Consider the following 15230-nt stretch of genomic DNA (forward strand, 5'->3'; position numbering starts at 1 on the left):
TTTTTTCAAATTGAAATTATTCCCATAGAAAGAATACCCAGAACTTCAGTGACAAGTTCAAATGGGTTGACCAAATCCCTGATTAACAATTTTTTTTTCCCAAATTCTATCAATTTCCAGGACATTCTTTAAGATGGCCTGCCTTCACCTCACCAGCCACCAATGTTAACTTCCATTTGTTTTTGTTGCTAATTACTCAGAAGACAGTAAAAGTACTGCTGCTTTCCTTGCTAGGGAGCCTGGTCCCTTGCCCTGGCTTGCTCACTCTCCTGCCCTTGCTTGGCACTGTATAGACATCTCCTGCAAGCAAGCTCAGCCTGCTGATTGTCCAGAGTGACCCCCACATCTCCCTAGTCCCATACTAACCTCCTCATTGCTTGATTTCTTGGTCTCCATACATACTTGGCACAGCCCAGGACCATTACAATCATCTGCCCACCATCCACACCTGGGTTTTCACAAGGCCCCTCCCAGTTGAGTCACAGTCCTCTATCCTGCCTCCTCAAGAGGCAGACTTTAGCCCAGAAGCCTACCCTTCTCAGAAGCCATCTAGAAGTAAATGGCCTCAGCCAAATTTGAAGGTTTGGTGGGATCTGAATCCTTCTGCCAGCCTTAGCCTTTGAGAATGAATATAATTCACCACAGAAATTAACTTTGTGTAGCCAGAATAGTGGCTGGGTCCAGCACTGGCATCAGTATCTAGGACCATTAAGACCTTGACCTGCCCTTCCACCTGGAAGACAAGAGCACCTGCCCACAGTCATCACTGAGGGAGTCTGGGTGTGGTCAGCAGTGAAGTGTATGAATATTTCATTCAGGAAATATTCATACACTTCACAGGAGTGAGGTTCCTCCCACCAAAAAAAAAAAAAAAAAAAAAGGCTGGTCTGTGCTACCTAAAGGTCAAGGCTGGGAGGAATTCAAGCACCACTAAGCCCTCTGACCTTGGGCATCTCCTTGCTTAGGTAGATGAGGAGGCTGCACTGGAGCAAGCTGTGAAGTTCTGTCAAGTCCACCTTGGGGCTGCTGCCCAGAGACAGGTAAGCCCAGCCTCATCATGTAACAGGGCCTGCCCCACACCAAGGCCCAGGGCTGTAAGTCAAGAAGTAGGTAGGCCCTGAGGATGGTTCTTATGGTCATAGTGGGCTGTGGGAAAATAAGCAGGAAGTGAATGAATCTCCAGCTGGTGGAGTATTACCCCAAAGTGGATGCTTTGATAGGGCCCAGATCCCTGGCATATGTGAATACATGACCTGATGGGTCCCTCCCCTTGCCCTGGTTCCTTTTCCAGAAACAGAGAGGATGACTTCAAGCCATTTGACCTCACCCGGAGTGGTCCTTCCATTTGTAGAGGACCAAGTAGCATTAGAAGCAGGCCAATTAGGAGCAAAGTGGCTGGGGGGCCTAGGGACCCACCAAATGAGGGTATGTGGTAGAAACAAGAAAGTGGAGACAAGTTCTCAGAGAATGGGTAGGAATACTGGTGTTTATCAGGCAGGGGAATGATTTATGGATGGAGAGGGATAGAGCTGGTGCAGAGGAAAGATGAGGATGAGTGGGTCCAAGAGATGGTAGAAGCTTAACTGGTAAGGTAGAAATGGCAGGGGTGGAAGTGGAGTTATAGCCCCTCCTGGGAAGTGCCTGGGAGAGCCCCAGCCAGAGTGGAGACTAGGGTTTTATTGAATCTGAAATTCTTTGAAGGGAAAGGCCATGAAGGCATAAAGTCAAGAGTGCCCTCACCCTGCCCCTGCTTAGAGGAACAATCCAGGCAAGAACACTATATGTGAGGAACCCTGGTATTGGTGAGTCTGTAATCATCAGTATGGACCAGAGGGTACAGGCAGGGCCAAGCACCTTGACAGGACCACAAGCACAGGGAGGAATCATGGGACAAGAAAGAGTGGTATCCAAGAAAGATAGTGTTCTAGGAGCCAAATAGCAAGAATGGGGACCTACCAGATATGGCGACCCAGGGACTAGAGCCATTTTTGAGGAGCAGGTTCGAACATTCAAGGTCAGCTTTAGAAATTTAGCAAGGCCCTAAGCAATTTAGGGAGATCCTGTCTCAAAGTTTAAAATTAAGAGGGCTGGGATATGGCTCAGTGGTTAAGTGCCCCTGAGTCAATCTTCAGCACCACCAGAAAAGACCACAGGGGCTCTTCATTTGAATAGGTATAGCCTTTGTTTACTCAGGTGGCCCCTAAGCCATCTAGTCCCAACAGCCCCAGCAACTGACTGGTGGCCACCCTGGGGGTCCAAATGGGCTTCCTCCCTGTGGAAAATAGAGCATCTGGCCATAACTCCTGCCAAAGTTCTAGGTCTTAGAAAGCCCTGGTCAGTTCCCTTATACCAAGCAGGCTGTGGACCAGGCAGGGGACTCTCTGGGGGTCATAGGTGAGCCCTGTCTCCTGAGAGCCAGAGTCCTTAGCAAGATATGCCTCCAACCTGCCTGTAGTCCTTACCACTTTATTTGCCAAAGGGCACAACACAGTTGGCCATGGCCTCTTAACCCCCACCATAGCCTCATTTCTCCATGGGGCAGAAATAACTGCTGAGGCCCTTGTGCAGGGCTCAGGCCTAAGCCCTCCTAGAAACCCCTCTTGTCGCTTCTACTGACCCAAGTGGGGTAAGTGAACATGCAGACAGTGACCACAAACAAAAGAGGAAGACTGTTTTGTTTTTTCAGTATTGGGAATTGAACCCAGGGCCTTGTGCATGCTAGGTAAGCTCTCTACCACTGAACTACACCCTCAACCTTTTTTAAACATTACTTTATCTTGTGATGGGGTCTTGCTAAATTGGGCAGACTGACCTTGAACTTGTGATTCTCCTGCCTCAACCTCCTGAGTAGCTGGGATTACATATCCAGCTTAAAGGATAGACTCACACAGGACATATTCATACACTTTTCTCTTCACTGGTACCTAGCTGGCAAGATCCAAGGGCAGCTATCATGTTCAACAGTCAGGATTCAATCCCTGGTACTGGAGGGTCTGGGGAGGACAAGGGCAGGGCAGAGTCTCATATATTAGAGGACCAGTAGCTACTTGGGCATGCTCATATCGGGGCCCCTAAGAGATGTGGACAGAGGTTTCCTTATTTCAGGGACCTCAAAAAATTTCTGGGAGTGGCCAGAACTAGGGCACTGGGATCCTTAACTTTTAGATTGCCTGCTTCTGGGCAATGTCAGTTCAGGCCCTAGTGTAACCCAGTGTAGAGGAGAGCCAACTTAGTGGTCTTGAGGTCCTCCCCATCAATGTTCCATCTGTCACCCATTTCCTAGACCCCAGTGGAATGGGATGTCCCTGGTATTACCCGAAGCCCTCTCACCACAAGTCTGGCCTACAACTCTTGCCTCAGGCCTGGAGCATCACTGCTGAGGGCTATTCTGCTCTGGTCTTCATCTCCCTCCGGAGGCCATTTCCTGCCTCCCATCTCTCACTCTTCTGGAACCTTTGTGTTTTGCCCCCTTCTCCTAGAAGAAGCCACCTAGAACACTCCCCTTAAGCCCTCTGGTTAGGTTCCCTTGTCTTCTCCTATTGCCTCATGTTCATCTCAGCCAAGTCGTCCTCTCCGGGTGTTATGGAAGGCAGGGTTTTATCTCAGAGTCTTCTTCAAAGCCACCCAACCTTTACCTCCTTTCCCACAGGATCTTGCAGTACCCTCCACCAACCCCATACTTCAGAGCCATCAGTTAGTATGATCACAGCCATCCTGGGCCCACTTCTGATCAGAACCAAGGAGAAGAAAGCCATGGCCCTCAGAGACAATGCTTCTGCCCCTCAACATGTCCCAATTGCTGTGGCAGCTCTATGCACACCTGGAGGGTGCTCTGGACATTGTAAAAAGCTAGATGCAGTTGCCTGTGGCTGAGACCTACTCCTGAGTGAGAATAGGGACATAGCACTTACCCTCCCCCTCACGTCTGCTCACACTGCAACTTGGGGTGCTCCTAACTGTACTACTCTGGGCACCCTGAGAGCCAGGGCTATCCTGCCCCATCCTCCCACCAAACTTGCTGCCCTTAACACCAGCCTGGGGCTTATCCCAGGCACCCACTACATGGCAGAGTTTCCAGGGCCTGTCCCCCACTATATGGATCTCAGAGTGATGGAACAATTCAAGCAAAACATCAGAAGAGGCAGGGTTATCAGTAGAAGCCAGCTTCCCAATGAGATGCCCACCTTTTGGCTTTTGACTCTCCCAATTTGCAGGGCAGAGGGTCCTACTGCCCCAGTGTGGGCAGCTCATACAGTACAGTGGGCCTGGTGCTGGGGTAGCGGGTAGGGTCCAGGTGCTTTGCTGTGAGAGGCTACCACCTTGAGTTACCCTACCTAATCTCACTTTGAAGCACACTGTCAGGCACCATGGACTTCACATTTATGCAGCCCAGGAGGGGGATCGATCGTGGTTGGGAGGAGTGGGTATGCCCTGTGTAGCTCCAAAAAGGGTCTCATGACAGAGGGAGCTGTGTGAAGGAAGACTCTTGGAGGCCCCTAAGGGAACCAAAGACCTGTGGCAGATACATTGCAAGACCAGGCTGTAGGCAAAGGGCCTATTTGGTCAAATTGCAGGGACAGCATCAGGCTGGGGCTTGCAGCCAGTTGCAATCCCAAGCTCAGGGTGTATGTAGATTCTTGTAGTATTCTCTTGGAACCACTAGTGTCCCTAGGAGTCCTTGTCCGAGACTGACCGTGAATTCCTAAAGTTCCCAGATTAGGCCTATACCCTATGCCTTGGGTCACAGCTAGATATGATTTTCCAGACTGGCACCCTAGAGTGTAGGGGGAGGTCAGCTGGAGATCTTCACCGAGTCCCCAGCAGCAGGGCTTAGACATCTCCAAGAGGGGTGCACAGTTCCCAGCTGTATGCTGACATTAGCATTTTTTGGAAGGGTGCCTATGGATCTTGTTGGCAGCAGGATGGGGCTTAGATGCCAAAGGGTCATGTTGGCATTCCAGATCCAGACAAACTGTCCTATGGGACTGCACTGGGTTGATGTGAGGTAGGACAGTGTGGGCCCAGGGCTGACCAGCTGGCCTGCCTTACCTCTCCTCTGTCCTCACAGACCTCAGGGGACATGCCTACCACCCCCAAGCACCCTAAGGACAGCCGAGAGAACTTCTTTCCTACAGTGGTAAGCACCACAACACCTGACCCTGTGCCAGCTGATGTGCTCCAGCGACCCAACGACATCCACACCAAACCTCGCCCTGCACTGGCTGCTGCCACAGCTATCATCAGCTGCCCTGCCTCAGTATCAGCCTCTACTCCAGATTCATCCAAGGATCCTGGGCCCCCCCAACCACACAGGCCCGAAGCCACCCCCAATGTGGCCTCTCTGGGCCCAGGTGAGTCCCATCCTGGTAAACTGGTGTATGAGGCCCCTACCATTAGTCAACAGCAGCTTCTGCTCCCTGAATAGAAAGCATGGGCAAAGGGGAAAGGCAAGGGTATCCTCCAGCCTGTGTGATCTCACAGGAGAGCAGGGATTGCTGGTCTGCTCATCAGTCTCTGGCAGCATCAGTGGTGCCAATCGGTACATCCTGCACATACCAATCTCAACCTAACCCTACATGCCTCGGTCTTCCCATCTGTAAAGGGGTGGTGATGAGAGTAGGGGCAAGCACCATCATTTGATGTTTGCTGCCATCATGGTTTTCTCTCCACTCCCCCCAATAAAGCCTTTCAATAAATAAAGATGGCTTGATCAGGTAGGAAGGGGAAGAACACAGACCAGGCCTCCCATGGGTATCAGGAGGGCTCCTGACTCTGACATACTGCAGGGCCACCAGTACTTGGCCTCCATTGTTCCCGCACTAGATCTGCTCAGGTGCCATCACACCCCCATGGACAAGGCAGATGGAAGCCATCCAGGATAAGAAATCCACTGGAAAGGCAGCCTATCTTTCAGGGCCACCTAACAGACTAGACAAGTCTGGGCCAGGAGCTTTTCTGGGAGAAAGGGTCATTGAGGCAGCACCACACAGGCCATAAAGAGGAAGGGACTAAGCAAAGCACTATCTCTTTCACTGGTGCAGGCATGCTTCTGGCTTAATGGCTATGATTCTACCTGAACAGCCCCAGCCAGGCTCTGAAGACCCATAACAGGACAGGGATATTCCCTGACCAGTTAACCTCCCCAGCTGGTGGGTCCCTAGCCAAGACCAGTCTGGTGAGTTGCCTGTGTCCCCAGAGCACATTCAGGGATGGATGTGTCTCCTTGGCCCTGTATTTCAAACTCCACCCCCATGCTTCTCCCAGCCTGTGCTCTTGCCGGAGACCTTGCACTGGTCTACAGCCAAGCTCCCACCTACCCACATCTGGAGCCATCCCTGAGGGCTTATCTGTCCATCCAGTAATAATCCAGCTATCTTCTCCCTGAGCATGAGGGATAGCCAGTGGGGAGACAGGGATGACTGCCTCAGGGACTGCAACTGTCAAATCTCCTCTGTGACCACTATCTTGGTTCTCTTGCATGAAACCTGGGACGGTGTCCTGGGTTAATGTGTTTTCAAGTTTGCTCCCCTGGGACTCAGCTCTCATTTAGCATGGACTCCCAATCTTATGCCATCACCCTGGCTTTAGCTTTAGTCCTGCACATTCTGTAGTCACTAGGAGCTTTTACAGGTAGCCCCCCCCCAACCCATTACAGCCATATTGCCACATAACCCTGTTATGTCTGGAAATTTAGACCCTGCTGGGAGCCAGCTCCTTCCTTCTGAGAACTCTTTGCTCTAGAGATGTGGACTTGATGGTATTTACCTGTCCCAGCCTGGCCCTAATACCAACCCAGAAAGCTAGGGAGCAAGCTGGATACCTGGGCCATTAGAAGGCCCCTCTGCCAGGCCTACGTGGGCACATATTCAAGATTTTCATTTTGACAAAAAATCATTTAATCTAGTTTTGGGGAAGGAAGTAGAAAAGGATTGACTCTCCAGACTGAAGAATGTACACTTGGAACAGTCTTCCCTAGATACAACAGTTAGAGAATAGGGTGTGAATTGCAGGTTTTCACCTACTTGAGAGTGGGGCAGGCAATGCCAAGAAGGAATGAAGGCAGCCGCTCTAGGGCTTCCTGGTTCCCTTCCCAAGGAACTCTTCCCTCACTGTACCAGGTTTGGTGTGTGGCCATCTGGATTTTTCACAAACTATTGGATCATTGGTTCATCATGACATGGGGAATACTAGCTATCTATTGAAAGGCCCACAGGGGAGGAACTAAAATTTCCAGCCAGTATCCACTGAGGTCATCAAATGGCCAACCAACCCTGAGAGAACCCCAGTTTGTCTTGCCTGCTGTAGTTGTACACAACATCCCCAGGCCCCAGTAAGCTCACCCACCTGCCAGGCCAGACTACCCAAACTGGCTCCATACAGCAGATGTACCCCTCAAGTTTGGTCAGGGCTCAAGGTCCCTGTGTCTCTTAAGGAGGTCCCAGGCACTGCCTATCACTATGCAGCTTCTTCCAGTGTGTGTCTATTTCCTTATTTGCTGGGTGTCCACCTACCCTAGACCAGGTCCTAGTTTTGTATAAAACTGACTCCCCAGAGGATCCTTTTCTCTAAAGCCATTGTGTCTTCTAGGGTGGGAAGAGTAAAGCAGAGTGGAAATGCAAGTAGTATTGAGGGTAGTGAGAGTGCTGGCCTCATGCAGGCCCTGAGAGGCCAAGAAAAGTCTGAGCCAGGCCCATGGTCTCCCAGAATATGAGCCTTGGAGACAGCTAGACCTGGTGCCAGTCTGTATATCTGTCCTGGTAAATAGGAGAAATGTCCTGATTGCATAGAATCTCTGCCTGAACACCTGCTCCCCAGATAAGAACCCAAGGCTGGGGAAGCTCCAGACAGCTCTTCTCTGCAGGCTGTTCCCTTAGTAGGTCCCACCCCTGGGTTGCCCAGATGGCTCTGGTGAGGGGAGGAGACCACCTGATCTAGGGAACATCTCACTGTGTGTCCAAGTCTCTGCTGGACTCCACACAGGGGTATACCTTCTTTTCTTGGTGGCATCCTGAGAAGGCAGGCCTGAGAAAGATGGATAATCAATGAGGCTGCTTCTAGAGCTGAGAAGCAAAGCCATCTTGGGAGCAGCCTCCACCCATTCTGTGGGCCCCAGGCCTGTTCAGAGTGTGCTTGACCCACCTCATTGCAGCCAGGTCTATAGATTTATATTACCAAGAAAGCCAGGCTTGCTGGGCATAGTGGTATATGCCTATAATCCCAGCCACTCGAGAGGGCTGGGCAGGAGAATCTAGTCCTGAGGCAGGAGACTCTTAGGCTAGCCTCAGCAATTTAGCAACGCCCTAAGAAATTTAAGGAAGAGACTCATCTCAAAATTAAAAATAAAAAGGGCTAGGGATATGGCTCAGTGGTAAAGCACCTCTGAGTTCAATTCCCAACACCAAGAAAGAAGAAGAAGAAGAAGAAAGGTTTCTGGCCTCCACAACCTGAACAGCTCCCTACATACACACTACTGAGGGAACAACTACAGAAGGGAAAAATCCAGCCAGAGCAAGGGCAGGCAATTAACCCTACAAAAGGGCATGATCTTAGAGCACAGGGCCAAGGGAAAATCAGCTTAGTTTAGTGGTGTGTGTCCTATCTCCAATAGTTGGGGGTGATGACTAGGAATTACTAGAGGGGGCCTTCTGAAGCCATTGTGTTGGGCTATCTATGAGTATAGATTGCCAGGTAGTGAGACCAAGAAAAGGAGTGGCTCCCCAGAGCCAGGCTTAAGATAAAGCCTCCTCACAGACCCTGCCCTTAAGCAGCTCAGTGGAGACCAGGGAAGCTTAATGGCCCTTAGGCCTCTGCCTGCAGCCTGGTCTATCTTTGTCTCAGGAGCTGTCACACATGCCTGGCCAAGGAGGGGAGCCTGCTTCTCTTGATGGAAAAAGTGGCTGACATTCCTAGTAAAAAGATCCTAAGGGGCAGGCAGTGGGACAATATCAGCAAGCTGGGAGATTCTAGCTCTGAGGAAGCAGGAAGAAGAGAATGACTTAGAAGACAGAGAGGAGGCTAGAAACAGGGTCTGGGGAGGCCTGGGCATCTGCAGCACTGATGCTGAGTAATGGCCTAGCTGTCGGCCACAGGCACTGCAATAGCCCCTTGGGCCCATCTGGTCCTTGGCACAACTAAGGCCAATTCCTCCTCCCTGCATTGTGCCAGGGAAGGAGTGGTCTGGCTCAGCATGAGGGCATAGTGCCAGTGTGTTCTCTGTCCTCTTTGGTCTTAGTTGGGTAGTTGTGATTCTAATCCTGACTTTAATTTTCAGCGTCATTCCTGTGAGCCAGAGGAGAGAGAAGACCCCCATCCCATGGTGTAACCATAGTGGTGTTTTACCCAGGTCCAGAGGCCATACAGCCTTCATTTTGACCCCTAGTGTGTCTGATATACTTCCAGTCCAAGTAGGAAACAACTCCTTATGTCCACTTGGGGGTTGAGAGGTTTCCTGAAAGTACCAACCTAGATTGTCCCAAAAGAGTTCCTGAGGGTCCCCAGTCTGTTCCTGTGGAGATAAAGAGCTGCTTTAGCCCAGGCTCCCCACTCTGGACACATTTCTCTTCTGGGTGTCTGAGAGCACAGCCCAGGCTCACAGGGCCTGGCACAAATGCCCACAAAAGAGGCTCTGCCCTGGGAGGTATTATGAGTATGTCACCTGCATCTGGCCTATGTCCCCACAGAGGGAGAAGAGCTGGCAGGAGTGGCAGAGAGCACTGGCTTCCCACCTCAGGAGCCACGACGCAGTCAACAGGTGAAGACGGCCCCCACAGGTCCCCCAGTAGAGCCACACTGCTGGCCAACAGAGGCTACCCCCCAGATAGGTGCCGAGCCCACCTGCAGCCAAGGTAAGGCCAGCTGGGAACAGCTGGGCGCTGGTTCCCACAAGGCTGCTTCACAACTGGCGGCCAGGGAAGGCTTCCCTACAGAGGCATCAAGCCTGAGGGCAGGCCTGGGGAAGGTCGGTTGAGATGAGGTGGGAAGGAAAGGCAGGAGAGGGGAGGGGAACAAAGGAGGAGCCCAAGCTGGAATCTGATATGGACCATTGTCAGGGCCCTAGAGCCTCTTTCATTCTGCCCCTGGCTTCACAGAGGAGTTCCAACAAGGACAGACATTTTGATTGGGCCTCTTAGCCATTAGCCCACTGCAAAGCCTAGATAGGACAAGAGAAGAATAGAAATGTATAGGGAAGAACTTGGCTTGATCACTGAGGCATCCCCATGGTCCACTGAGACAGCCTAACCCCAGGCTCTGTCCTGCATGTTCCCACCCTACCCATTCAGGCCCCTCGGGAACTCCCCCTGGCTGAGCCTCCCACAGACCACTCAGGACAGTAAGACCTGGCGCCAGCCTGCAGTGACCAGGCTTAGGCTCTGAGTAAGCCCCACTCCTTTTAAAGCCATGAGACTGCAGAGGAATGTGGAGCTCTGCCAGGCCTGCTGTGCTTCTCCCAGCTCACGCAACTCCCTGGAGGCTGCCAGGCTCTAGAGCTGCAGCCTGCAACTGCTGCGGCTTCTTCTGGTATCCAGGAAAATACAACCCCTCACTCTCCCTGAAGTGTAAGGGAAAGTGGATGTACTAGGGCTGACTCAGTGACCACACCTGGCTGATTGACTGTCTCTGGGCCTCAGTGTCTTCCCTGAGGTATGGACATCAATAGGATTTGTGGCCTGGAATGGTTTGGGGGATGTAATAGTTCATGTAAGCTGTGATGTCTGAGAGGGCCATGGAATCCCTGGGAAGGCTTAGACATGTTCCCATGTCCCAGGCCCTGAGCTCTCAGAGTTCATGGTGCTCCCAGGTCAGGGTCACAGTCCCAGCATCCCATGGTCCAGAGCCAGAGTTGAGTCCCTATGGGTGAGAAATAGTTGACCAGGGTGGAGGCCTGGAGGCCTGACAGCCAGTACAAGCATATTGGCATGCAAGCCCAGGACCAGTGGGCTGAGAGAAGGCACCCACTTTCTAATGCAACAAGGAAGAGAGATGCTCAGGGTATCTCTGTCTTCTAGAAGGGAAACCAAATCCTGAGCAGGGAAGGGACAGGCAGGCTCAGGAGGCTACGAGCAAAGTTCAGCCTCTGAGGTCTCGCCCCACAGCTGCCAGCTCCAAGGTCCCCAGCAGTGGGAGTACTCAGCCACCTGAGGGCCATCCAGGCAAGGCCGAGCCCAGCCGGGCCAAGTCCCGCCTCCTGCCCAACATGCCAAAGCTGGTGATCCCCTCGGCCACCACCAAGTTCCCTCCCGAGATCACCGTCACACCACCCACCCCGACCCTGCTCTCCCCTAAAGGCAGCATCTCGGAGGAGACCAAGCAGAAGCTAAAGGTGACCACAAGTACTGGGCAGAAGGCACAGGGAGCCTGGGGTGGGGGCTTGGGTTCTTGGGGGTCTTAGGGCAGGGGATTGGGCAAATGGGAGCCTGGGGCAAGGGCTCGGGTTACTGGGCGGGGGGAGAGGAGCTGTGAAGAAGAGGGGCTTGGATAAAGTCAAGAAGCCTATAGTAGGCCAGACATCCTTGACCAGTGTCCTGCCCTGTCTGCAGTCAGCCATCCTGTCTGCCCAGTCAGCTGCCAACGTGAGGAAGGAGAACCTGTGTCAGCCAGCTCTGGAGGTTCTGGAGACATCCAGCCAGGAGTCTTCACTAGAGAGTGAGACAGATGAGGATGATGACTACATGGACATCTGAGGAAGGCCTGCCGGAGCTCCACAGCCACACCCAAGGGGACAGGGTGGGCCTGGAATCCCCTTTGGCCCAGACCCTGAGCAAGGCCAGAAACCTAAGTGGGTATTATTTCTCATGCAGCCTCCACTGCCCACCAGCCCTGTCTTCCCAGCATCCTGCTGTTCACAGATTGGGCTGTCCACACCCACAGTGTGGGGGCCCAGAGGAAGAGGAGGAGGCCCAATTTAGCCCTGTGAGGATGGATTGGTGTATCTGCACAACAGGGCCAGCGTCATTTTCTATGAAATGTTTGTAAACATGCTCATACCTAGCCCAGCAGGCTGTATCTACAACCTGACCCCAGGACAAAGTGGGTTCTGCCTAGATCCCAGTGGAGGCATCACCTGGGCCAGGCTTGCCTCACACCTTTTTTTTTTTTTGGGGGGGGGGTTCTTTTTTAATAAAGATGGAAAAATGGTCTTCACTGCTTTGTTCTCCCAGTGGGGCTGGAGGTGGGGAGGCCCCAGACTTCGGGAGGTTGATGTCCCTAGTTTCTGACCTTTTCCTTCTCTTAGGCTCAGCTCTTGGGCACCACAAGAGTCTGGAGAATGTAGAGTGTCATAGAATGCTGCAGACTCCTCTAGGCAAGGCTGGCACTGGGCCTAAAGGGGCATTTGGGAAGTCCCCAGAGTTCACTGGATGCCAGAGGGACTGGCAGTGAAACACCATGCAGAAGGAGGTATCATACTTCCCACCCCAACAGGACCTGCCACATAAGTTGTGGAGCCCAGCATAAAATAGATATGTGAACCTCTTGTACAAAAATTACTAAGAATCTTAATGTGACAGCAGCCTTAAACAAGCCCCTAATGCTGACCCTGCCCTCACAGGCTCCAAGTGTGTCTATTTTGAGGATGCACGGTTTCCAAATGCTCACACTTGCCCTTTACAACTGTCATTCCCTCTCTGCTCTTCAAAGACCCATCTGTCCCTAAACTTTGGGCCAGGTTTGAGATGAGGCACCTCCTTACTGCTAGCTAGGTGCCCCTGCCCAGGAGAAAAGGCACCAGGAACTGAGCACTATCCTGGATCCCCAGCCTAGGCCATTTGGAACTAGAGATATGCCAGCCCAGGGGGATCCTGGCTGGACCTGCCATCTTGAGACATGAGAACTGGTCCAGCAGTTCCTCAGGCCAGCCCTTGCCCATGTGAATGAAAGCACCCGTGGCCCTGGCCCAGGCTGGAGTATAAGCTGCTTCCTGGCCCAGGACATCAGTGTCCAAATGCAGGGCACCCCTCAGGGAAGTACCCTTAGTGTTCAGCAACCCTGTGCATTAAGGGACTTTCTCCCTTCTGGGAGGTAAGGGTCTTACAGACTTCGTATTAAATGTCTCTGTGCTGCACATATATTATAGAATGGGGGCAGGGGTTCCCCAGGAGCAACTCTGCCCTTTTCCAACTCCCCCAACCATAAGCTTCCTCTGACAGTTTCAGTAGTGTTGCTGAAAGCTCAGTCCTTGTCCTCAGTGCCAATCCAATAACTAAGACACAGAAAAAGAAAAAAGGTTTATTGCTTTGCTAGCAAAGGAGAAACATAGGGGAACTCTGTCCCAGGGGCTGTGATTCTGCCTATCAGCAGGAATAGGGGGATTTTAAGAGGTGATTCAAAGGCTACATTCCACGTGTACACTGTTGAAGTTGTAATTCACTTGTTCATTTGGACATAGTCATTTCTTAGAGCTGGTACTATCTCCAAAGTCTGGATTACTTTGTTCTTATGGTGAGTGTGTGCTCAAGAACAGATACATCTGCCTAAAATGTGAAAGAAAGGTAATCCTGTTTCCCCTGAGATTAGGGAGGAGCCTAAAAAAGAAAAGAAACTTCCATTTAAAAGATAAGTTGCAGGCTCAGAGGTAGAATGCTTGCCTAGCCTGTGTGAGGCACTGGGTTCAATCCTCAGCGCCACATTAAAAAAAAAAAAAAAAGATATTGTGTCCAGCTGAAAAATATTTTTTTAAGAGAGGGAAAGAATTTTTCAGTTTTCGGTGGACACAACATCTTTTATTTTTATGTGGTGCTGAGGATTGAACCCAGCGCCCCGTGCATGCCAGGCGAGCGTGTTACCACTTGAGCCACATCCCCAGCCCTGAAAAATATTTTTAAATAAGTAGCAGTGGCAGAGCAGCAAGGGCTATATTCAAAGTATAAAATGGACCACTGTTATAATAGGAGCCAGTCTCTGTCTTTGGATCTGGACCCAAGGGAGGAGCAGGTGGGTGACCACTAACATTGAGTAGTTTGGGGCAGACCTAGGTGAGAAATGGGAGAATAGTGAACTGATGGGGCCTCAGGCCAAGGCAGGTCACATCCCAGATGGCCCCAGCTTGGTGCTGTGCAAGACTAGCTGCAAAGTTAATAAACACCCTCTTAGGACACCTTGAGAAGCTGCAGCTAGGGTAGGAGAGGACCACCTACCTGTCCTAACATTCAGCCCAGGTGGCAAACCCTGAGTGAGAAGTCCCAGGCCTGGAACCTAGCTCTCCCTGATTGCATGGGCTCCCAAAAGCTACCTGGGGCCTGATTTGTTCCCTGCTGTCTCCATCTTGCTTCCTCATCTGCCCAAAGATTAAAGAGATATTCAAACTGATGAATGGCAGCTGGGGGGTGGGGTAGTTGGGCAGGCTGTGCATCTGTGGGCTCCCTTGTCTAGGTTGGAGGATCACTTTTTTGTGAATGGGCCTGTCTCAGTCTCAGGGAACTCCCCTCCTTTCCCCTTTCTCCTTCCAACAGGAATCCTCCCAGAGCTGTCTAGCCAAGGATCAACCTGAGACTGACCTGACAGCTCCTTCCCACACACCAAACACATGCCCACCAGGGGCGAGCCCTGGCTAGAATCTGCTTGTTCACCCCGCCAAACTTTGAGGAGGAATTAGCAACACCTCCGTGCAGGAAACTAAGAATTGAGGATGTGAAATCTGACCAGAAGGCACAGGGGCTGGAATCCTGCCAATCTCAAGCACAGACCAGATTCACCCATCCTGCAGCAGGCTGTGCATCTGTGAGCTCCCCTGCCCAGGTTGGAGGATCACTTGAGCTTGCGAATGGGCCTGTCTCAATCTCAGGGAACTCCCCTCCCCTCCCCTTCCTCCCTCCAACAGGAATCCTCCCAGAGCTGCCTCTGGCCAAGGATCAACCTGGGACTGACCTGACAGCTCCTGCCTGCACACCAAACACCCATTCAGGAACCCCACCCTCCAGCCCCTCTATGTAGGACTGGGCTGAGACCCAGGATCCAAGCTGCAGCCTCTGAACATCCGGCTCATCACGTGCCAAAGATTCTGCAGCTGGAGGCTCCAGCCTCATATCCCTCCCACAACGTCCCAGGGCTGGGTTTCTTCCCTCTCCCATGTCCTTTGCTTGGGCCAGGAATGTGCTAACGGGGCAGGTTGGGCTCTGTTGTTCTACTCAGGCACCTGTGGACTTTGAGAGGGTAATAAGTGGGGTGGGAAGGGAGACGGGTGGGGTGGGGAAGGGAGGGGCGGTGCCTCAGAGCTCGGGGCAGGCAGGCGGGGC

General features: G+C 52.0%; 1 protein-coding gene across 12 annotated transcripts in view; it reads left to right on the top strand.

Annotated features, from left to right (window-relative positions):
• Window positions 1-12137, top strand: part of Cabin1 (calcineurin binding protein 1) — a 140569-nt gene extending 128432 nt beyond the window's left edge. For 10 of the 12 annotated variants that reach the window (XM_078038878.1, XM_078038881.1, XM_078038882.1 and 7 more), the window contains 5 exons: window positions 966-1040; window positions 5069-5351; window positions 9681-9845; window positions 11094-11320; window positions 11538-12137. In XM_078038878.1, the coding sequence (XP_077895004.1) occupies window positions 966-1040; window positions 5069-5351; window positions 9681-9845; window positions 11094-11320; window positions 11538-11681 (894 nt within the window). In that variant the 3' untranslated portion in view covers window positions 11682-12137. Of the gene's footprint in view, window positions 1-965; window positions 1041-5068; window positions 5352-6041; window positions 9479-9680; window positions 9846-11093; window positions 11321-11537 lie in introns of those variants that run through there. The other 2 variants (XM_078038883.1, XM_078038885.1) reach the window with 2 other exon arrangements.
• Window positions 12138-15230: the final 3093 nt, after the last annotated feature.

The sequence above is a fragment of the Ictidomys tridecemlineatus genome, chromosome 2 (genome assembly GCF_052094955.1).
Source record: "Ictidomys tridecemlineatus isolate mIctTri1 chromosome 2, mIctTri1.hap1, whole genome shotgun sequence".
NCBI classification, from domain to species: Eukaryota; Metazoa; Chordata; class Mammalia; order Rodentia; family Sciuridae; genus Ictidomys; species Ictidomys tridecemlineatus.